The sequence below is a fragment of the Dicentrarchus labrax genome, unplaced genomic scaffold (genome assembly GCF_905237075.1).
Source record: "Dicentrarchus labrax unplaced genomic scaffold, dlabrax2021, whole genome shotgun sequence".
NCBI lineage: Eukaryota > Metazoa > Chordata > Actinopteri > Moronidae > Dicentrarchus > Dicentrarchus labrax.
Genome location: NW_026136705.1, coordinates 3562173 through 3586239, shown reverse-complemented (window position 1 = coordinate 3586239; position 24067 = coordinate 3562173). Strand labels below are relative to the sequence as shown.

At 38.8% G+C, this 24067-nt stretch overlaps 1 protein-coding gene across 2 annotated transcripts; it reads right to left on the bottom strand.

The window, feature by feature from the left end:
- Positions 1-7572: 7572 nt before the first annotated feature.
- Positions 7573-22392, bottom strand: LOC127364379 (ras-related protein Rab-39B). 2 transcript variants are annotated; one of them, XM_051401861.1, is made up of 4 exons: positions 21812-22392; positions 17046-17335; positions 10234-10414; positions 7573-9370 (listed from the first exon to the last, which is right to left on the bottom strand). In XM_051401861.1, the coding sequence occupies exons 2-4, from the start codon at positions 17258-17260 to the stop codon at positions 9125-9127; spliced, it is 642 nt and encodes a 213-aa protein (XP_051257821.1). In that variant the 5' UTR covers positions 17261-17335; positions 21812-22392; the 3' UTR covers positions 7573-9124. The 2 variants fall into 2 exon arrangements, with proteins under 2 accessions (XP_051257821.1, XP_051257820.1); XM_051401860.1 differs by having other exon boundaries at positions 21760-22391.
- Positions 22393-24067: the final 1675 nt, after the last annotated feature.

Genomic DNA, 24067 nt, shown 5'->3' with positions numbered 1-24067 from the left:
ATCAGTAAAAAGACGGCGGCCAGAAAGCCTGCTATGCAAGCAGTGACTTGGAGCGTAGTCTTCCACCAGCTGCCGGGGGCGTCTTTCTTTGCAGACCGAGAAGAGAAGTCTTTGACGTGATCCTGCAAAGACTTGACGATGGCTGCGTCCACAGCTGGATCCTCAGAGGTTATCACGGACTCCAGCAGCTTCCTACTGAAGAACTTCTTCTCCAGATCCTTCAGCACGGCCTTGCAGACTTTCTTGGTGCTTTTGACGTCCGGGCAGTAGCCTTCAGTGACAGCGAGTCCCACCATTGTCTGGTTTACCAGATTCTTCAAGTGAGCGATCCCCTTCTCCTGACTGTGGTTCCGGAGAGCGTGACACTTGATCAACAATCTCGCTGTCAGCAGGGTAACGAACAACCGGAGCTGGTTCTCACTTTCTGCCTTGGTTGTAGACTCACCAGAGGCAGACGGGTCAGCAGGCTCCGTAGACGTTTGAGGTCGGTTCATGGTGACCTCAGAGTTGTTTTCCTTCTCTAGGATCGTCTCTTGTGTGTTTTCTTGAGATACAGAACTTGTTTGTGGTTCTGCCATTTTCTATAGGATACGTACTGGTCTTTAGTAGTTCAGTAGTCTTTGGTCTCTTTTGGTGTGAGATCTTATCATGAATGTTGTAAACTGTGTGCCCTGATGAGTTCAGAATTCTAGAATTCCTTTGTGATGTCACACACACACACCCACAATGTGGAAAACTTTGATGTGTTCTAGAATCGGAACACATTCTAGAATCCCAATGGCATGTCTCTCTCTCTCACACAAACACACATTCTCTTTAAAAAACAACAAAAAAAAGACAAAAAATAATAATAATAATAATAATACTAAAATAACCAATAACGAGACTTGAGGAGTAACAAAAAACAAAAAAATCTCTAATCTGTTACAGGTCTATATGCTACTGCCTGAATTTTGAACTTGTTCTTAAAAAATACACACATTTTTGAGGCAAAACTTCTTGGTTTCTATTTGTTTTTCATGTTTTAACGGTTGTTCTATTGTCTTACAGAATACATGTTATATTGATTTTTTCCCCCCACTTTGTGTATTTGGTGTTGAGTTAATCTTAAAAGAAATCTACGCTGTTTCTTTAATATTGTGATACTTTAATTAGTTTACTGACTACATTTTTTTTATTTAATTGTATCAGATTACATATTTAAAGTAACCCCTTCCAACCATGCCAATAACCATAACCAGTGGTGGAAGAAGTATTCAGATCTTTTACTCAAGTAAAAGCACCTTTAAGTAAATATCATCAGTATAATGTACTTAAAGTATCAACAGATGGGTGTTCAAGTCCCCTCAGAAACTACAGCTGGATGGACACAGCAAAAAACCTCACGTGTGCAGGGGGCAGGATGGCTGGATTTAAAAAAAATTTTAAAAAAAAGATACTTCAATTTGGTGGATTGATTTGTTGCAAAATAGGATTGTTGCCTTGAGACAAAAATAGGTTTTTGTTTCTCATCAGTTTCCAACATCCCCCTCTCTCCAATCCTTCCCAGATACCAGCCTAAGTCCAAAAAAAAAGCACCCACCATCTAAAAAAAATAGAGTGAGAACAGGTTTATTTTTCCAGTCACATTTTATTTTATTTTTTTTTAGTACATTTCAGTTTGTTGAGAGATAACTAGAGCAGAGGAAGAGAGACTGTCGGCTTTAACCCAACAGGATTAAGGACAGTGATATACAGCATTGTCTGTACAGCTCAGAGGGTTTAAAAGAACAAGTGAAACATAATTTCTGTTGAACCACGGCTCCTTTGAGAATAAGGGTTACATTGAGGGCAGAAAATAGCCAAACAGACACATGCTGTTGAATAAAGGGCTACACATTGATGAAATGTCCCGTCAGAGTAGAAAACCCAGCTAAAGTTTAGATAACAGACCACCAGTGGCTGAGAATCTTTAGAATTTGGGAAAGTCTTGGGGTGTAGCATGTGTCAGTTGCTAGAAATATTCAGCCTGATTTCTCTTATTTTCTCTAAATCTCCAATTTACCCGTCTGATTATTAATATCGGCTTATTGGAAATTTCGCCAAAATATGGAGACTCACTCTCCATTCTGTACGATCCTCGCAAATTTGACCAATCACTGCAACTTTTTCTGCAAATTTGACCAATCATCGTCGTTTCCAGCGAGTTTCATCTCAACTATCTTTTGCAATTTTCACTTTCTCTCGCAATTTAGCAAAAACAAATCTTGAAAAACTGCTGTGAAATCAAGCATTTTAGGCCACATCAATCCCACAAAGCCTGCGATATCCTGGAGGGAGTGATACAGACTCTGCTAAACAGCACCTCTAAAGCTCACTAATTCCCATGTTATATCTTGTTAGGTGGAATTTGTTTCTCTCGGCCAGGCCGCCTGCTCTTGTTTTGAGTCTTTATGCTAAGCTAAGCTAACTGGCTGCTGGCTGGCTTCGTATTTATCGTGCAGATTAGCCCAGGTTTATGCCTATTGTTAAGCGTGTGGACTTATTTTCCACCCAGATAGTTAGAAAGGTCTTTGAGGATCCTGGTAGTATCTTCAGAACTCAGCACTAAGTCTTATTACAACAACCCTCTGGGCTTTTCAAACAGACAAACTGGGGCTAATCTGTAGGGTAAATATGACGCTACAGCTAACAGTTAGTTAGCTTAGTTTAGCATAAAACGGAAAGGAACCCAGCCTTTTTCTGTCCAAAGGTTGCAAAATCAGCCCAAATGCACCTCTAAAGCTCGTAAGACACCAACTAAATTGCTCTTGGCCAAGAAGTAGTCCAGCACATTACCCCCTTCCCAAAAACGTATCATCGTTACATTTTATTTGTTGTATGGATTTAGAGGTGTGGATCTTTGACTGAGCAAATACGTGTATTCCCCAAAATGTCAAACTAGGCTACTCCTTCAAACCTGAATTTGTAACCAACAGAATTACAACAGAACCCTTTCTTCAGCTCATGTGAGAGTGCGGTCTTATGCATTCTGTGTGTGAAAGCAGCTTTAGTGAAGCCGAGCACTGCCAAGGATCCTGGCAGAGAACGGCGCTGAGTGCCCGTAAATCACCCCGGTACGTTTCTGTGGAAACGAGCCAAAAAGCCGATTGGCTTGGCCGTCAAACATGAAACTGCTTTCCATCATATGAGTGGGATTCTTTCAACGTGCCCTTCATGTCGTCTGGGGGTGACTTTGTCAGCGACTCTGAATTTCCACATCTCTGCTTTCACCAAGCGTCAGATCGATAAAATACTGAAGCTTGTGTGAATAAAAAAGGGACAAACTTGATGTGGACTGCCCAGTCGGCCCAAAAACTGCCTCAGTATGTCATGTGACTTACTGAAGACTCACTGGAGGTGGAGAAGGAAACTAATTTGCCTTACTCACAGTGAAGCCAAAAAAACATTAACAGCCACTTCCAGACCTTTAGAAGCTGGAAAGAGGAGGCCTTTCTAATGGCCTCCCCTTTCCTAGAAGCCCTAGAAGGACACTTTAAGTGTTTAATTGCTTGCTGTTTATTTCACACACTGATTGAATTGTGTTTTACTGGAATCAGCTGAATTCTCTCTAAGCACAGCAGCTTACAGGATTAGATCGACTTGGCTGTTTAACCCTAAAAATGGATGTGCATCCGTATTGCACATTTTCGACACAGATCTGTCATTTACACTCGGGCAACATTTAGATGTGACAAGATTAACAGGGGTTTAATGTTTAACTACTGACCATTCAGACAGCGTTCAAGGCTAATTAAGCAAATCAGGCCTTCAACAGGTTTCAACAATTGTACCAAATAAGTTCATTTTCTCGTAAACTTAAACATAATTTAATATTTTTGCCTTGATTTGATTTGCTGTCCTGTAAAACCACATATCTCCAAAATATAATAACTTTTCACATTATATTAAGCTTTGTGACAACGCATTTCAGACAGTCCAATGTGTTTTTAAAAGGTTTATTTAGCCTAAGTGAAGGATATTTTATCCTTTTATTTATCCAAAATCCAAATTCACAAAATTTGGAGATACATGTTTTTCAGTGGCTGAAGGGGAAAAGGTGAAGATTAAGAAACGTGACACCTTTTCACTCCCTCACGTTATTTTTTTTTTTTTTGTACTTTGGGCCAAATTCAGATTCTGTAAATTCATCTGTTATGGTGAAAGGGGCACTGGCTCATGCGGATGCTAAAAGTATATTATGAGAACCCAGAAATTATAGTAGGAGAATGTAAAAAACGTTTAAGGGAGATAAGAAGATTGATGCCACGGTCACACCTGTATGCTAAAAATGACATCTGGTTGGCTTAGCTTAGCATAAAGACTATAAACAAGGGGAAACAGCTAGCCTGGCTATGTCCTAGGATTGCCAAACCCAAACTACTAGCACCTCTAAAGCTCATTAATTAACATATTATATATTGTTTGTTCAATCTGTACAAAAACCAAAGAGTAAAAACAACAATTTGTGGTTTTACAGAGCTTACAAAGTCTTTTTTTGTGATAGTGTGGTTACTAGGCAACCAGCAGAGACTCCAGGAAGCTACCTCTAAGAAAATTGATTGAACCAACGTGATTTGACGTGTTAACTAGTGAGATTTAGAGATGCTGGCTGCCGGGTTTCGTTACTTTTGGACGGAGGCTGTTGCCAGCCTTTGTGCTAAGATAAGCTGACAGTAGCTGCATATTTAAGAAACAGAAGTGAGAGTGGCGTCTTCTCATCTAACTCTCAACAGGAGCACCGAATCAGCACACGTCCAAAAATGTGAAACTATTTCAGAGTGGAACCAAGATATCACAGAGCTTAGAGGTGCTGTACAACAGAGCAGTGAGCAGATCCACCAGCCGGCTGACATCTGGTAAAAGAGTCTTGGCAGCCCATAAGGCGGAGCTGCACACACACACAGGAGACTGCATCCACACCCACCCACACAGACCTTAACACTTCTGAACTGTCGACTCCGTGACGGCCACTTGGGAATGTTTAAAAGTGTTTCAGCAGGAAGCACCGGTGATGATACAGCAAGCAGAGAAAGGAAAACCAATCTTTTAAAGCAGTTGTGGGATACAACATAACCCTCAATGTCAAAATTTCAAAAACACAAGGGCATCAGGGAGAGCTCAGGCTTTTTTTTTTCTTCTTTTTATTCCTGGAAGGATTGTTGCAGATCGATCTTTTATGTCTGGCAACATTTCTCTCATGTCAATAAGGAGTAATGTAGTGCGTATAGAAGTGGAAGAGTGGACTGTCATTTGAATGATTTCCATCGAGTCTCAAAACATTTAGATCCCCTTTGTCAAAGCTTTAGTTAGGAAAAGGGTGTGTCGCTTTGACTGGAAATGTTTCTCATTCACACATTCACACATTTCTTATGTGACAACTTGGTGTAAAATCTCACCTCCCCCCCTACTGATACATTCATGTAAAAATAAGATAACACAAGCAAGAACTCTTTGGAGACATGTAACAAGAAGGCATACAGTGTGAGAAAATGAAGCACTTACAGCTTCCTCACTGATCAGATGACTCTAATTATGAACTGCATGGGGAAAGGCATTGGATAAATTAATTAGAAAAAGAAATACAGCAGAGGCATAGGCATTCATGTAGGACTGTGTATCAGATTAAGTTTCAAAAAGACTTGGGAAAATGAAATTGCAATCAAATCATATGAAAATTAGGAAATCACTTAAATAAGGATTCTGCAAACAAAGGTGTATAGAAATATGGATCTACACCAAGCCAACCAGGTACTTAAGGTAGATAAGGTAAGGTACATTTAATTGCTAACAACGCTAAAAGTCTCTCTGTTCCTAGTCAGTAATATGTAGGTTCATGTGGCTTACACAAACTAAAACAGATTTGGTCTTGGTAAAGTTTGAATGGGAATCTACTGGTAGATTACTAGTGTTGTCTCTCAAGCAAAAAAGTCGCCCACCAACTCACTCGACTTTTGAGGCTCCTTGAAAACTCGTTTATATGACATTTTTAATTTTTCCTTTCTGCACGTGGTCTGCAAGCCAATGAAACAGCATGATTCGCTGCCTCTGATTTTCCTTGGCATTTAAAGATACGTCAGTAGCTGGCCTGACAGCTTGAGTGAAAGCCTGAAAACTATTTAATGTAACGGCAAAATAAATGCCTGCTTAAAAGGTGAATTCACACAGAAGCACGTAGGGCGGAAAATGTCAAAACACCCGCTGTGACCACACTGTTAGTCTCATTACCATAACATGGTTTTGTGCGATACAGTTTGGATCTAGTCTTTGGCCCCATTTACACATATCATTTTTATATGTCAGGGATCGGACAAATGCATGTACACCTTCTGTATGATAATGTGTGTTGAAATCATTGTCGTTAAAGATCCAGTTTATTAGGTACGCTTAGCTAAAATGAATGCTGACTAACACAACAGCCCAACAATAAATCCTACTTTCACGAAGGGCTTAATGTTCAGTTTTTGTTTGTACCCATCAACTTTATGGTCATTTTGGAGGCTACAGTTTGCAGTGCTGTTAATGTTGCATCACACTGAGAGGTGTTTATAATATTTCCAGGGAGGAAAATCCATTTTTCTCGTTCCATGAATCCCCCCTAAAAAATTTAAAAACCCTCCCCCCCCCTTTACCAACCCCCAAAAAATAAAAAAAAATCTTTCTTTTCTAAACAAAAAAAAAAAAAAAAAAAAAAAAAAAAAAAAAAAAAAAAAAATATACACCCAAAAAAAAACCAAAAACCACCCCAAAACCAAAAAAAAAAAAAAAACCAAAAAAAAACCCAAAAACCCAAAAAAAAAAAAAAAAACAAAAAAACCCAACCAAAAAAAAAAAAGTTAAAAAAATTAAATTTAAATTTTTTTAAAAAAAAAAAAAAAAAAAAAAAAAAAAAAAAAAAAAAAAAAAAAAAAAAAAAAAAAAAAAAAAAAAAAAAAATAAATAAAAAAAAAAAAAAAAAAAAAAAAAAAAAATATTTGTTATTAAACCACTAAATATTAACTAGCCAACTAACAAAAATATTAATTTTTTTTTTTTTGGTGGGTGTGTGGGTGGGGGGGGGGGGGGGGGGGGGACCCACAGCAGGGTAGGCTTTTATCAAAATTTAAATAATCCCTGCATGCGCAAATAACAACCGTGGTCTTGTTACTATAGCACTGCCATTTGTGTAATTAAAAATGTGACCTGGGGATGAGAAAGGTTAACGGTAAGATTTGTCTCTAAATTAATATGGTAATGGCCGTGAGAGCGTTGCGGCGCATCGCTCCCAAACTATTTGTCTGAAGCTTCAGCAGTGTATCACTGCACCAACGAATTTACCTACGTTTTATCTATAAATTATTTCTGTGAGTGAAATTTGTGCCATGACAGCATTTACAAAATTTATTTTTCGACAAATTTTCCCTTCTCCCCACACTCTACATGATGTCACGCACTCTGGCAGTTTTTTCAGTTAATACCCCTTCTTTTTTTTTTTTAAAAAAATAACACAGACAACAGAATTCAGAACAGCCTCCAAAATGATCCGAAAGTTCAATCAACACCGCTCTTACCACATTATAGCCTTTATGAAGGGAGGATTTATTGCACGACTGTTGCAGTAGACTTCATTAGTTTTGGCTAATAAACCGGCAAACTGAGTGTAAGTCTCTCCAAGACAGATCTGGGGAGAGTGCGTCTAAAACCACCTTCCAAGGCATGAAGTTTCTAAGTCAAAGTGGGGTCTTGCAACTACAGAAAATGCCTAAGTAACTATGCCAGTCACCTCAACCTGTAGCATTGGAGTCTGTCAAAATAAAAATAAAGGTGTGATGAGATATTACTCTGGCGCACACTCATAAAAAAAGGCATATAAACCACTTGTTCAGAACAAAATTCAACCTTGTAGTTCCCCGTGCCTGTATTTGTGTTGGCTCAATTTAATACCTTCCTGTTGGACTTTCTTTTCATGACTATATTGTCCATATGCGTGCATTGTGGATGAAGTGGTTCTTTTGTGGAGTCCGTGGTCTGGTCCCTCTCTGTTTGCTTCACTTTCAATAAATAAATTATCTCAAGCTTGTTTAGCACCCTTCAAAAGTCCCAAATGAGGCTCCACAGTTTGTGGCTATTAAGGTGCTTTCTGGATCCATCATTACTATCGGTCCACCTTCACAAGTCCCCAGTTCAAGGCAGACAGTTAGGAGTTGTTAAGCTAGTCCAACAAGTCCACCTTGGTCAGTTAAGCTGTACACGTTGTCTCTTCCTGTTTAAGGAGTCCATTAGGAACTGGATGACGATGTTTTGTTATAGTGTGGCATTTAGCAGAATGATAGTGGATATAACCATGTAGTCAATGTCATTGAGCTCACTGGAGGCCTAAATTGCTCCGAAGAGAAATAATGTGAGTGTCTTCCCAAGTTAATCATCTTCCCTCATTATATTTAGGACCTCCAGGACTCCTCCATTGAGCTCTGATAGTGGAATGTGGAGCAAAATGTCAGCACAAGAGAACTCTCTCTTGAGGTTAAATCTAAGGGTGCCGACTAAACTTTCTTCAAATGATATGTGCTAGGAGGATGTTGGAAACCAACATAAGAGTGATCGTAACGTATGTGATCATGTAATTGCATATTGGAGGAGAGGAGAAGATTAAGAAGTAGTGGGAGGAGAGGTGAAGGAAGAGATGATGGCCGAAAGAAACATTAAACATGTCCAGAGCGTCATCGTCTTTTTGGCGAAGAACCAAAATGGATCCTCTTTCTAAGGCCTTTTCTGAGACTTTCAGGGTGGGATTTTCAGGCAAGAAGCCCAAAACAAAACCAAAGGAATTGAATCGTGGGAGCCCTCGCAATTAAATGAGCATCTGTGATCCTTCCTCTCTGAGAAATAAAAGGTATACAGAAATGGGCGCAACCCTTCAGCTATCCACCCACGTTCAAGGTGTTCTTCTCCGCCTTCTACTAGCCTTTCCATTGAAATTCCTCTGTATCCAGTCTGAAGAAAGAACAATAGAGGGTTACCCACTGTTTCAGTCAGAGGGCTGACACCTCAGTCCGTCAGTCACTCCCTTCTGAATCCTTCCTTGATCCCTCCGCTTTTCACCTTCAGTCCCAAAACTCTTGCCAGATCAACATAGACAGCGGCGGTCACTCTTGGTCACTTCCTCCGAGGAGTGAACCACATTGGGGACAAACCCGCTCTTAACGCCCTCCCAGCCCTCCTGGATTGTGATATCACCGGACCGCACCAAGGCGAAGATGTCCCTGGTCAGCTCGGTGAAGGCGTGTTCCACGTTGATGGCGTCACGGGCCGACGTCTCGACGTAGCGCATCCCGTACGCCCCTGCCAGCTTCTCTGCTTCCTGGCGGGTCACCTAGAAGATTAAATGAGATGAGATGAAACTTTCCCATTTGGAAACTGGGCAGTCAAGAGCTAGTAGATGTAAGACACCCTCTGAGAACCTAAAAGAAATGCCAAAACAACATCCTCTGAAGTAGGACCCTGCAGTACAGAGGAAACCTGCACAAAATGTTTTAGAACTGACTAAATATTGCTCTTTTCTTATTCCGAATGAATGAAATACATTTGGTCACGCAACCACCCTGCTTCCAAAAGTTGCTCGATAGAGTCTCAATCTGCATTTTGGTTATGCTGAAGTAAACCAGACTGCACACTCACGAGATTGATAAAGATCATTTTGCAATTTAACCAAACCACAAGGTTGATCAAGAACATCAAATCATCTGCACTGAGTAGCATCACTTTCAATTAGTGTGTGCGATGTGTGTGATAAGAGTCTTGTAAATGAGCCTTCCAGTTCAACATTAGGTGATGAGAGTGATCAGATCGAGATCATAATGAAGCTGCTAAGATGGGAAATCTTACATAATTCCTGGTTTATTTGATTTTAATCCTACAACACTATATTATATGAGCATACACACACTGTTGTGCTGAGCGTTTTGCAGTGTCATCCTGTAATGTCTAAATTTCAATGGTGATATTTTTTGCTTTCTCTCTTTCTTCCAGCTGCCCCAAGAGAATTAAACTATGACGACTTGCCTCTGATCCAATGCGTTCTGATCTAAATGTGAACAAAATAGTTATTTTTAATGCTTGCTAAATTGTATATTACATAACATTTAAAACAGGCACCGTCCCCAGCAACAAATTTGAACTCAATAAAGCCTTATGAATATTGTGTTCACATTCACTTTTATAGGCTACCGTACACACCTGGCGCTGTGCCTCCAGATCACATTTGTGGCCCACCAATAAGAAGACGATGCTGTGCGGCTGGACGTGGCTGCGAGCCTCCTCCAGCCAATCGTGGACGTTCTGGAAAGAGCGGCGGTTGGTGATGTCGAACAGGAGTAGCCCGCCCACAGAGTTACGGTAGTAAGCCCTGGTGATGGACCTGCAGAGGTCACAAAATGAAGGGAAGGATAAAGATCAGAACCAGATGCAGTTCATATACCAAGTACAGTACACACACAGGTATTTGTCTCAGTAAAAGTGATAGAGTGACAGGAAGAAAGGCAAATGGACTGTCAAATTATACAAATAATACACGTCAAGTAAATTTTTCCCAAAGATGGTTTCTGGCATTTTACGTAGTTTTTATCACTCTGATGTGTGCTCAAAAGTTCATTTGATAACTTTGGTTTTGGACTTCGATACAGCGGCGCCAACCTCGATCACTACTGCGCAGACTCTGGCTCCAAATGCCATAAAAAGGCAGCGGCCATATCCCAGGTATTTTGGCTTCATTTTTGTACAGTGGGAGGAAGTTGAGACTCTCTTATGTTTGCAGCTTACACACAGATCAGTCCATTCCTTACACTTTCCCGCTTAGGTATTTGTTTTTGGAAAGATATCATCTATACTGCGAAAAAAGAGACAAAGACAAGCTGCAATCATTGAAAGGGGAAAATAAGGCATGATAAATCCGGAGGGAAAGAAACTGATAACAGGAGGTGTGAAAGAAGGAACAGGAGCAGTAATAGAGGTGTCAGGTCGAGGAGCTGAGAAATTGGAAACAAATTAGATGGAGATAAGATGTTGAAGTAGAAGAAAAATTATGTTCCGAGATCGTTTTACCAGCAACTGTGAGCAGTCTTGCTTGTTTTGATTATCTAAACAGCAAAATAGATTTTGTGCAGGAACATTTATTAGGCTATATATTTTACCAGAGGACACAACAAGGAAAGTGCTACTTTAAAAATGTTCCTTGGAGATCAAAATAACTTCGCTACCGTACAACACAAAACACTGAAATAGCACAATATTAGTACAATAATTAAATTGCTATTTTACAATTTGTTACAAAGTGAGTGGTCTGTGTGATTTTTAATCTGTATATGAATAATTTAAACTAAATATCAAATCAAGTTTCAACAACAAACAAACAGTGATAACCTTGATAGAACAAACTCAATATCAACCTTTATAAGTTAAAATCAGTTGAGTCTGAGTGGAGACTGGAATTGAGTTGTTTAATTCTACTTTAATTCTCCCGACTGGGAGGAGAAGCGCTGCTAGATTTTGACAAGATGTGACACCCTGCATGCACACATAGACACACCGATCCCCTTATGATACATCTATCTTCCCACGACATCCTCGCAGAGAACGTCAACATAAAGATAACGAGAAGGAAAATTACAGACTTGAGGTAGAGACGGAAAGAGAGACGTGTCAGGAAAGAGGAAGAAGGGAGGAGTCGTCAATGGAGATACAGTAATAGAAGAGGAGTAGGTGGCAAAAATTCAGAACCAGCGAGTGACTCATTGGATTTGACACACACACACACACACACACACACACACATATATATATAGTTATGGAAGGAAGATGAAACAACAGTGACTAAGATGAGATCTGCATCGTCAGTAGGAGACGAGAACTGACAAGGAAGATGAGAGGGATTCAAATCAGAGGGAAAGCACACTACAGTGTCCCCAAATCCCCAAATATGTAAACTAGTGGATCGTAAATACTTTCCCAAAATGGCTACAGTACACGAGTCAAAATGTCTACCTGAGCGGATCAAAAGAGGAGCTTCAAAGCTGCCACTAAATACCACCTTCGACATAAATAGACATACAGGAGGATTAACTTGTAACTCGTTTAAGTTGAAATCCTTGGTTTAAAGATAAAGGGTAAAACTGGCTTCAGGCTATTTTTCTATTGTTGTATAACAAATCCCAGAAGACCAGAACCAACAATGTGGTAGCCCGTCACTCAGTACTTTCCATTACTTTCTTAAACAATAATAATAAATACACGTGGTGTTCTAGTGAGTATTTACCGCCGCAGGACAGTGACTTGAAATAGCCTACAGTGCCCATGTTCATCACAATGAAGGAACGTGTCTTTACACACTGTTAAATTACTTTTTAATCTTTTGGCTTGAGGGAAGGTATCAAGTCTTTTCAAGTCGAAAGGAAGACACGAGTCATTGGTGTCGAGATGAGGCCAAGAATGTGCAAACTATAGCATTTTGGGGGAGAGAAATGAATATTGGCGATCCAGCGCCCACTGACTGGGACTAGGTTTATTTCATGTATATTTTCTCATCTGAAGTTAATGATAATGTGCACCCACGCTTCAGTGGTGATGACAAAAATACCATTATCTTTATTAAAGTGAATTAGTGATGAATCACCCTCATGCACAAATCATACATCAATAGTAGCCCAAGTTCTCGCATAATCCTTGATGATGGTGATAGAGAATATAGATTACATATACTGTATTAATATCAGATGATACATAGGAAACTACAGTCTTTTATTCAGCTGTCAAGTGAGAGAATAATGCCATTGAGGACGTGGTTCCCTTTGCTTCAGGAAGTGCAAGTATTTTGAAATAAGACACAGTAAAATCAGATCTCTGTGCTAATCAATCAAGAAAATAACCACATAAACATAGTGAAGAGCTCATTCCTGAATCAATTACTTTGTCTTGAAGGAAACATTTGCATCTATTCTTCAGTATGGGGAAAAATATGAAAGCTTCAGACAACATGATAACTGACAATTTATCTGCGTGTCATATGAAACATACCAGCACTTTTTCTCCAAAAGGTGGATATCTCATTAAAAAAAAAAGACATAAAAACAGAGTCGAAGTGCTATTCTTCCTCCACGAAGAGACTCTTAAATTCATATCACAGAGTTTATGATCAAAAGTGATCAGATCACAGATTTAATTGCAAAGAAAACGCTTCTCTTCAGAAATGGCTCCTCGATTGGTTCGGGAAAAAAAGGTTGCGATTTGTCCTTCGGTCTCGGGGGGGACGTGTCGGGGTTGCCATGGAGACACTAATCATGCTGACAGGTGAGACCGGTTCCCTTCTGTCAAGATGATGAGTGGAGCTGAATGTGGGAGTGGGAGTGCGTGCAAGCATGTGGGAAGATGCATTTGAGGGGCCCTGAGATATACATCATTATTATTATTATCACACCCCTCTACACACTGATAGGGAAATATTTGCATTTTACTGCAATTCCCCGTACTTTAAAGTGATGAGGTCGGGGTTCAGTGACTTACACAAGGGCAGTGGGGGAACATAACACCATGTACATTTACTCAGGTACTGGACTTAAGGACAAATGTGAGGTTCTTGTACTTGATTCTTTTCTTTTTTTAATGCCACTTTCGACTGACAGCTTTACATTTATGCATACAAAACATACAAAGAGCTTATAGAATATGATGTTTTGTTATAATAACTACCCAATAACAGTATATACAAGTATATAAGGCTTTTTTATGGACATGCATCAGCTACTGTCCAACTTGAGGCTTAAAAACAAGGTAATAAAGGGTGATATCTTGGGAATAGTGAGGTAATACCATTGCAGTTACAGTATAGTAATGTTTTGAGAGTAGTGGTAAATAGGTGTTCTTCTGTAATAGTGTAAGAATGAGGGTAACTAATTGTTTCAAGGTAATAATGGGGCAGAACATCTCAGTAATAACATCGGCTAACAATAAACTAATCTGCTGTTACTATGGCATTCCTCTTTTTACCTTGTTTTCACCTGTAATGTACAGATTTATACCATTATTTGTTATATTTTTAAATAATAGTGTTTTATTTTTCTTCAGCACATGCCAGATTTTGTCTTTGAGGATTGCAATTAGATATGAAAACTGACAGTAAAAGGCAATATTGTTGCGCCATGTCTTTTAAGGGACTGATACAAATGCAATCACGTGACAGTTAATGAGTTTCTTTTTAGAAGAACGTATGATAACACGCCTCGCTATCTATGAAAGATAATAAAGCAGTTGCTTTTAAAGGCCGTGCACACCCATGGTGCACCCACACAGGTGATTCCAGTAGACTCGGACAGATTTGAGGACTACTCCCTATGTAATAAACCCAGTTTCAATCAAATGTAGCGCAAATTCAAACAGAATTTTTCAGAAGGTCAAAGGACATTTATGCACATTTTCACTGCACTGATGTGTGAATATTAGGAGTTTGTTCATTGAAATAAACAGTAGCTGGCATAGTATACGTAGTTGGACTAGTGTGTAGGAATTAGTGGCATCTAGTGGTAAGATTGTAGAGTGCAACCAATTAAAACCCCTCGAGTCAAAGAGAAACTATGGTAGCTGCGACAAATGGGAGTTGCCTTATCTAGAGCCAGTGTTTGGTTTGTCCCTTCTGGGCTACTGTAGAAACATGGTGGCTCAACATGGCAGCCTTCGTGGAAAAGAAATAGCTCCCTCCAGAGATAAAACCATCTCATTCTAAGGTAACGAAAACCTATTTCAAGTGATTATACACAAATAAAAACATACCTATGAATATTATATTCCACTCCAGCCAATAGATCCTCCAGTCAAACCTCAAACGGTGGAAAGAAATGTAGGAAACATGGCGTCTATGTTTGTTTCATGTGTTAATTAGAGGAAGGTTAGAGTCTCCTTATCGCTCCACACAGATCTGATGTTTCTCGTCTCTTCAGCGAACATTTAAGTCACTTATGTACGTCATGATTTCTTACATTTAGTTTTTATGGATACGCCAATATTTACACTTTCCGCATGTAAAAACATTTGGGCAATAATTCAACTTCCACTCAAGTTTTTATGTACGCAAATTTAAAATAGGCGTTTAAAAACAGGTGGATAGACACCTTTATCATTATTAGTGCATGATGTGCACATTTGACCTTACATCATTCCTAGCATAGCTCTTAGATAACCTCTAATGTTTCTCTTTACATGTCATTAACAAATGACTTTGTTTAACAGCGTGAAACAAAACCACATTTGAATAAAGATCTTTGGCCCCAAAACTGGTTTATTTTATTCTTCCTCAGGCAGAATCACGTGAATTTCCGCTACTGGGAGCACATTCATCTGTTTACTCGTTCGAACCACACCCCTCTAGTTGTTTTCTCTGCTTGTATCACCTCAAACCTTTTTGAATAACAGCTCTTTTTTTTTTCTTCTGTTGTGCGGGTAAACAAATTAGTCCCAGGTAGTAAATCGAGTTTTAAGACCCCCCCCCCCTCAGGCTACGTCGTTAAGTTGCAAGCACTTAACAAGTATTCCCTAACATTAAGTACTAATTGTGCAATTTTCTTTATTAACAAAATACATTTAGACCCTGAATTTGGGAAACAATACTGAGGTTTAAACTACTCAATTTCTACCACAGATCATCTATCCTGGAAATTTACAAAACTTGTAATTCTTTGACACTTTTTTTGTCTGATGTTGGCTGTTAATCAGACATCTAATGTGATTTTCTTTAGGTCACAGGTCCGCAAGTTCAGCCTCTCTCTCAGTTCTGTAAAAGCAGTTCTTTTAAATATCCACATGCACAACATATGATAACTAAACTACCCTTTCAGTTTCCAAAATGAAACCACAAGTTCCTTGTTTACCTCTGTGCTTTAAGGACATCTGTGGTGCTAAGCGGTCGTGATTCTGCGCTGCATTTCCCAGAGATCCCCTGTCAGTGGAGCAGTATACTGTGAATACTCTGACGCGTTTTCCTCTTATTTTCTGCTGAATTATTTCCTCAGTTGTTTGTCAGTCAGCTGTTTATCCTTCCTGACCTTTCAGCCATAAACGACACGAGATGTTACACAACAGCCAGAGGGTGAAGCCCCTCAGACAGATTTTTCTATGTACGTTTTCGTCAGTCTGTGATTTGAAAGTAGCTCTTTAAGGCACTTCTCTCTTCTTATCAACCCATTGCACGCATTTGAAGGCACCTTTAACCTTTTGCTAGTTTAATTGTATATAAAGTGGTACTTTAAATTGATATGAACATAATCATGCAGTACAGGATTGGACCCCCGGGCCAGAAGTTTGACATCCCTATTTTAAGGGAAACACCTCTAAACTTTTGTATCTGCAAACCTCCCATGTTTGCTTTGGCTTCCTCTTTCTATGTTTATATTCAAATGTTACTAAGGACATTACAGGCTGAGACACTTAAATCCATTTTATATTACTCCACTGTAGTTCATAGCAAAATGTTATACTTTGTACTCCACTTACTTCTATTTCTCAGCTATTTTTCCAACAATCTCGTTAATTAATTCGATTTTTTTGTGCATTTTTATAGATTAAACTACCCAACAATTATAGTTCACATTAGCTCAACCTCGATGAGCTCAGTAAACTGCTGCTGTATCAGTAATAATAATATTACATATTATAATAATAAGATAATATAACACTGAACGCAGTCATTCTGCACAATGACAACTTCTACTTTTGATACTTTAAGCATCAGTTTTGCTAATAATACTTATTATACTGCAGTTTTTTTAAACTTTATTGTTTTACATTGTATTGCTACTTTCACTTAACCTCTTCTAACAGCAAACAAACACCATCAGTTGCTCTGTAATGTCTGGCAAGGCACAAAAGGATGTATTTGCACCTTCCTGTGGTCACTGATGGCATATTATTATAACACCATGAACTAAAACTCTCTTATATTAAACTGAGTACTAACATCTAACACTTATAGGAATATCAGGGCTTTGCACACACCCAGCTGTTCTCACCTGAAGCGCTCCTGACCCGCGGTGTCCCAGATCTGCAGCTTGATCCGCTTCCCCGGCTCGATCTCCACCAGCCGGGAGAAGAAGTCCACGCCGACGGTGGGGTCCGACACCTGGGCGAAGCGGCCCTCCGTGAACCGCCGGATCAGACACGACTTTCCCACCGTGGAGTCCCCGATGACGATCAGCCGGAACTGATAGAGCCATATCGCCTCCATGACTTGGCTTCTGCCTGTCTGTCGCTCTCACCTGTGTGTCTGTCTGTCTCTCTGTCTCTCTGTCTGTTCGTCGGTCTGTTACGGTGTGCGCGTGCGTGTATGAGGTGGGGGGAGAGAGAGAGAGAGAGAGAGAGAGAGAGAGAGAGAGAGAGATTAATATAATATTTGGCAACTTTCAGGAACTTTTTTATCTTTTTAATTTTTTTTTATTTTATAAAGTGGTGGAATGTAACTAAGTAGTCTACATTTACTTCAGTACAGTACAGTTTATGCTACTTTACACTTCAGATTATTAATACAAAATAAACATAATGAACTATTATCCCATATTAGCCTACATATTAAAATACCCAGCAGTGGGCTATATAAATAATAATAAAAATTAGCTCCATCATTACCAGTTGAGACATTAAAGTGTACCAATTAATGCATCAATAATTATAATCCAGTAATATAATAAAGGCAGAACAATTCTGAAATGAGCCATTCTGCATTATGGGCACTTTTTAATTTTTATTTTTACTTACAGGGACTTTTTTTTTAATGCATGACTTGTAACAGTGTTTTTACACTGCGGTATTGTTACTATGCTACTGACACTTCCTCCACCACGTTGTATGATGGCATAATGACCCAGGGATCTATAATGTAGGCTCGATATTGGACAAAATCATTGAATCTGATATCGAACAGGATACAATCCAGTAGCTAAAGGCTTAACTAAACTTTGTGTTTCTATAATTTACGGGAGTTTATTTGTTTCACAGTTTGAGTGTTTTGCTTTCCAGATGGCTTTATAGCAAAGTGCATCCATACAAATGTATTATTGAAGGCTTAATTGTTTGTAAGAGGGGAAAAGATGGTATTGGATTGGTGTCGGTATCAGCAGGAGGTTGCAGCATCGGTACTGGAACATGTAAAAGCGATATCCAGAGATCACTACTCAATAGTAACTCTGTGAGGCAACTTTATGTAAAAATTTCTACAATTTCTAACATTCCTACTGTAGCCTTTCTACGGAAAATAAAATTAGGAAACAGTCTTTGTTTGACAGTGTTTCTTGTAAGAACATCTTGGGACAGTTTCCAAAAGGATGTATTTGCAACTTCATATCTAGATAAACACCTGGAGAATGACAGGGGGGTCAAACTGCCGGCCCGAGGGCCATTTCCAGGCCTCCATCTCCCTCCTTTCGGCCAGCAACATGATATAACATAAGATTACTTATTTAAATTAGATTTCAAACATGCTAACACACATTTGAGGGCATCGTCAGCACACGAAAAGCAACGTATTGTTAGTCGTGACTTCTGTGTACCGCTACAACCATACCCTCCACTCATGAACGTGTTTTTCTTATTATTAATAATTTTAATAATAACTTTTTAATTCACAAAATGATGTATAAAGAGAGCTTTGTTTTCATTTTTATCTGGACTTCTCAGTGAATTAGGAGACATCTTGTGTCCAGCAGTTAAAGTTTTAAAATGAAAAGTATTTGCATATTCATATATTCTGTATTTTTCAATGATTTATGGAATTGTATCTTCTATAATACAACAATATCCTCCTACCCCCGTAATATTCTCATCCCCACTGAGTCTGGTAGTCTTTGTGTATTAAATAATAACATAATAGTCTTTTATTGCTTTAGGCTACAATACTAACATCTATTCATGACTTCTACTGCGCCTTCAGCCCTCAAATGTATGGTATTCTTTGTAAACTAAATTAGATCCTGCTACAACATTGGAGACTACTACTACTACTATTGGATTCAGACACTGAGGAGTCACATGGGGCAAACAATATTAAAACAATACATATTCCTGGACTGACTCCCCTTTGATTCAGTTACTATATTATAAACTTTACCACACACACACACACACACACACACACACACACACACACACACACCCTCCCCTCTAACACACTCAACTGGCTTACTGTGCTTCATTGTATTGCATGGTTTAATTAAAACCACGAGATATAAGAGAAAATCCTCTTATGCTTTTCTTGTCACTTGATGGCGTCAATTGATGTTTTAATAAGCCAGCTTTTTGGATTATCGGAAGTCGCCTAATGCCCCTTTTTGATATGAGGCTTTGGCGTTTGAATGTGTGACCCTACTGGCTTGTTTACATACTCCGACTGTAGTAGCATTTTTGCAAAGAATGGATTCATTCTGAATTATATTTATACTTTTGATGCTTTAAATATGTTGCTCCTAATACTTTGTACGTCTACTAAAGGAAAGGCTCTTAATACTTCTTCCACCACTGGCTTTTTGCACACAATCAGTCAAATTTATTCATAGAACTCCATTAAAATGTAACATTTAGGCCAAAATAAGCAACTTTAAGAAGTCAAACAAGTGAAATTGACCTTTAATACATCAAAGACCTATCTTATTTATATGCTCCTATCCTGCATTACATTCATGATTAACAATATATATGATTTGAATTTTGCCTAATTAGCACTTTTGGTACTTTTACTTAAGTAAAGGCTCTGAATACTTCTTCCGCCACGCACTGGGTAGTGCACACAATACGTTTCTTCACTTCATAGCACAGAACAGACTAACAGTGCCATACATTTTTCATTGTACCATCCTTAAAATAATTTATTAACTCCATTAAAATGTAACATTTTGGTGAAAAATGCATGTTTAAAAGGCAAACTTCAAGGAGTCAAACAAGTGAAACTGACCTTTGATGAGGAGCTGTAAATATGGCTTACATGTTCCTGCCCTTCACATTAATGATTAACAGGTTTAACTCTTGACTGAACTTAAGGCGTGGTTAACCCTAATGTTGTGTTTGTGGTCCCTCTTCAAACAGTATACTTAACACTGTTTTATCACCGCCATAAAATGTCCTAATTTATACGATGGATGGAGTCTCAAAAAAGACACAATCTATAAAACACTGTTAAATACAGTGAGCCAAATCCCAAATGAATGATATAAGTTAATGTTATTTGATTCCAGATGTGAAATATACCATTTTATTTGTACTTTAAATGAGTATTTCCAGTTCATGACACGTTATAGGCTACTTCTACTGCATTACATTTAGAAATATTCTACTTTTTACATCTATTTGACAGGACATAGTAGTATACAGTGTCTAGTGTCTAGAACTGGCTCTACTTTGACAAACTACAACATTAAAGGAGCAAAAACAGACATTTTTCTGATAATACTTTTACTTCTAATTAAGTATTTTAAGATCATGGTTTAGGGGTGTAAGAAAACTTATCAGAAAACTATAATAATATCCTGAACACAAGGATAGATTCACAGAGCCTTCACCAGAAACAGGCATATTTAGTATGTTTGACTGTTAGAAAATACATAATATGGACAGAATTGTATAAAAAAGTTCCTAAAAATATCAGTAATAACTCATCTCTGATCAATGTTCACAGGAAATAATCTGCTTAAAAATCATCCCAATCGCTTGTTTCACACAAACTTCCTGCAGTTCTTGTGTTCACTGTTTAATATGATAGATAATATACATAGAATATGTCACTTAATCAGGGGTCGTCGGTGTATTCGGTGATATAAAAGGAATCCCTTAAGGAAGAAGGTTGGGAACCACTGCATTAAGTTAAGATCAGGGGGTAATTCACAAGATAGAAGTGTCTAAAGTAGGCTAATTAAAATTATCTCCACCTTTTACCAGCTGCAGCATCAAAGTAATGTACACATGATCAGCAACTGTAACCCATTAATATTCTGAAACAGGTCTTTTATGCAAAATGTGTATTTTCTTTTTAAACTTTTCATATATTTTAAACACTTTTGTGCTTAGGAAAAACTGCTTGTAAGAGTAGTATTTCTACACTGTGGTGGTGGTGGTGCAACCTCTGGCTCCTTCTACAGCTCTCCCCGACCAGGCCACCAGGCGGGCCCTGAGCCAGACACATGCAGCCTCCCATCAGCCCCCTCTGTGTCTCTGTGGAGTCGGGTTGCGTAGCTCGGTCGGTATGCAAACATTAGTGGCCGAATCCCCGGTGAATAGCAGCCTTATGGGCTCTCACACCGGAAGCGTTATAGGGCAGTTTGGAGGTCCACACAGCACACATCCATCCACTCAAACACACATATTCATGCGGGGCTGATAGTTGCATCTCCTGTAGTAGAAGGTCACTGTTTGTTTGAGCATTATGTGAGTTTTTAATAACATTATGCTGTTAAATAAGTCTAATTTCTTGCTGTTATTATAGGCACCAGGCGACACAAAACGCATCCTATGATATTTGTAAACAGGCTCTCCTACAATGTCTAATAAAGATTAGGATGGACTCCAACCATTTCTCCATATTTAGAAGATTGTTTTAACTGCAGGCTATTATTAGACTGAAAAATAGGCCTCATGCTTTCATTAGGAACCACTTTTAGGCTTAAAGACATGATGATTATTAGAAATATAAATGTAAACGCTTTAAAAAATACAAAAAAACAAACAAACAAACAAGCAGCGTACTTGGAGCAGGAGTGCAGTTTAGGCCTGAATGGTTGCTCTCTTCTTCTCTTACGCTGTTTCCCTTGCGCCGTTCAGGACCAGGCTGATGTGGGCTCCATGGCACCGATAAGTCTGGAGCGATCCTCTCCGAAACAACAACCGAAAAACTCTCGCAAAAAGCCTCTCCGGGAGTCGATGTTTTGGTCCTGAAGCCCGAAATCAGCGCAAAAAAAGGGGGGGCTGGCGCACAACAGCAAGGCCCCTGGAGTGGAGGGCTGAGTTGCTCGTTAATGTCAGGCCCGATCGAGAGCTTAAAGGAGAAGAAGAAGAAGAAGAAGAAGAAGGGGGGAGAAAAAGGAGAGAAACGCATCCAGAGCAGGTGCGATAAAAAACCCGGATCTTGCGCTTTTCAGCCGGAGCCTCGAACCAAAAAAAAAAAAAAAGAACCAAGACCGAGCCCCCCTCTTCTCTGTTTCTCAGCCGAGGAGCGCGTCTGTTTTCGGGGGCAGGATGCTCGCTGTCAGAGGGGAATCCCGCGGTATCATAGCTGTGTTTGCTGTTCGTTTGTAAGGGGTTCGCTGCTGATGAAATGGCAGCAGTAGCAGCAGCATCATATAGCCTGACTCATCCCGCATCAGTACCACTACCGTAAAGGACCGTGGAGAGGCGCACACCACTGTTGTAAAGCTTAAAAACACATAGAAAAAGTAAAATAACAGACACACTTTTAGTCTAAGGGAATCATATGAATATTGTGGATGGAAGTTGTTATTATTGTTATCATAATTAGTATTAAAATGAGAAATATAAAAATCTTACAGTGTGATTTCTGGCGCATTATAACTGAAAGTGACAATGATATTCAATCATCTTTAAATAAGTAAAATCAATCAGTTGTTATAGGAGATGAAAAGGCGCCAGAAACACAGGAAAATTATATTATACTGTTTGTTTTTTATTAATAATCCTGTAGTGTTTGTTTGTGTTCAACAAGAGGGAAGCTGCACACTCACTGTGCCAGTGCGCTGTCCATGTGCGCACTCATCAGTGCGCAGGCACGGAAGTGGACGAGCTGCAAGGTGGGGAGTGTAGTTTTTACCCGCGCAGCACGGAGCCTTGTGTGTTTTTTATGTGTGTGTTGTATTTTTACACTTTTGAGGTCCAGCTGAGGTCATAAAGGTGAGGACTGTCCATTTGTTTTCATTGTTTAGGTTATAAGAGTTCATATTTAAAGATGCCCTGAGGGCTATAAATAATATAATTAATATATAATATAATATAAATTTTGTTGTTCCATCTTTTGGGTGAACACTGAGCTTCAAAATGAATTTGTGAGACTCCACAATCATGCAGCATTTCCAAGAAACTTCAGACAAGAGATAGTACTTTAAAAAGAAAGTACTTTATTTTTCTGTGTGATTTGAATAATTGTATATTTGTATATTTGTATTTGTATATGTATATATTTTTATGCACCAACTGCACCAGGTCACATTCCTTGGCAATAAACAAATTCTGATTCTGATTCTGAGAGAGTTTTTTAGTATTATAATGTTTCAACGGTAACAGTGAAGCAACAAAATAACCTCAGCTCAGTGCAAGAGAATCAACCTTCATTTATCTTATAGTGATATTGTAGAAGAAGAACGTGGACAGACGTTTCAAGTTTGTCCAAATGTCGAACTTAAATCACTTCTTGTAACCATCCTTTGGAGACAAGGCTGTTGTTTTCCAGTCTTTAGTCTTTCTTTGTCTTTCTGATTTAGATCGAGATCAAGAGAACTTAAAGTCGACTCAAAAACGTGTCTTTCTTCTTGTTCCTACAGTGTGAGGTTTGATCTTCCCTGTACAGGATGATGGTTGTGCAGAGTTTGACACTAGAAGGATGTTTTCACGTTCATCTGCTGAAAGTGGAAAGTTTCTCTGATTGTGTCCAACAGGAAAAATTAAGTTTGAGTTAAGAAATGAACGACATTTGCATATTCATATATTTAAGAATTGTTTAGGAGGTCTTCAGGTAAATCTCCATGTTGAGAAATGACCTGTTTATTGAGTCAGATGTGTCGTGTTTGCCCTCTGCTTCATCATTTCTGTAAATTATATCTTCTTATATCTAATAGGTTTTTTTTGCATGAGCTGCAAACAATGAAACAAAACAGGGAAGGACACACAAACTTCACAAAAAAAACCATCATATTATATTATTTAATGTATTCTTCTTGGTGTCCACCCACTGCACATCACAACACACACACTTGTCCTTTAAAAACAATTTAAAAAGGAACCAACACACAGTCAATACATACAAGAAAATACAACAAATGATATG

Excerpts from the sequence above, each read along its gene's own strand:
- LOC127364379 (XM_051401861.1), bottom strand. The coding sequence starts at position 17,260 with ATGGAGGCGATATGGCTCTATCAGTTCCGGCTGATCGTCATCGGGGAC. Across the intron at positions 10,415-17,045 it reads GCGGGTCAGGAGCGCTTCAG|GTCCATCACCAGGGCTTACT; the intron begins GTGAGAACAGCT and ends TGACCTCTGCAG. Across the intron at positions 9,371-10,233 it reads ATCTGGAGGCACAGCGCCAG|GTGACCCGCCAGGAAGCAGA; the intron begins GTGTGTACGGTA and ends TTAATCTTCTAG.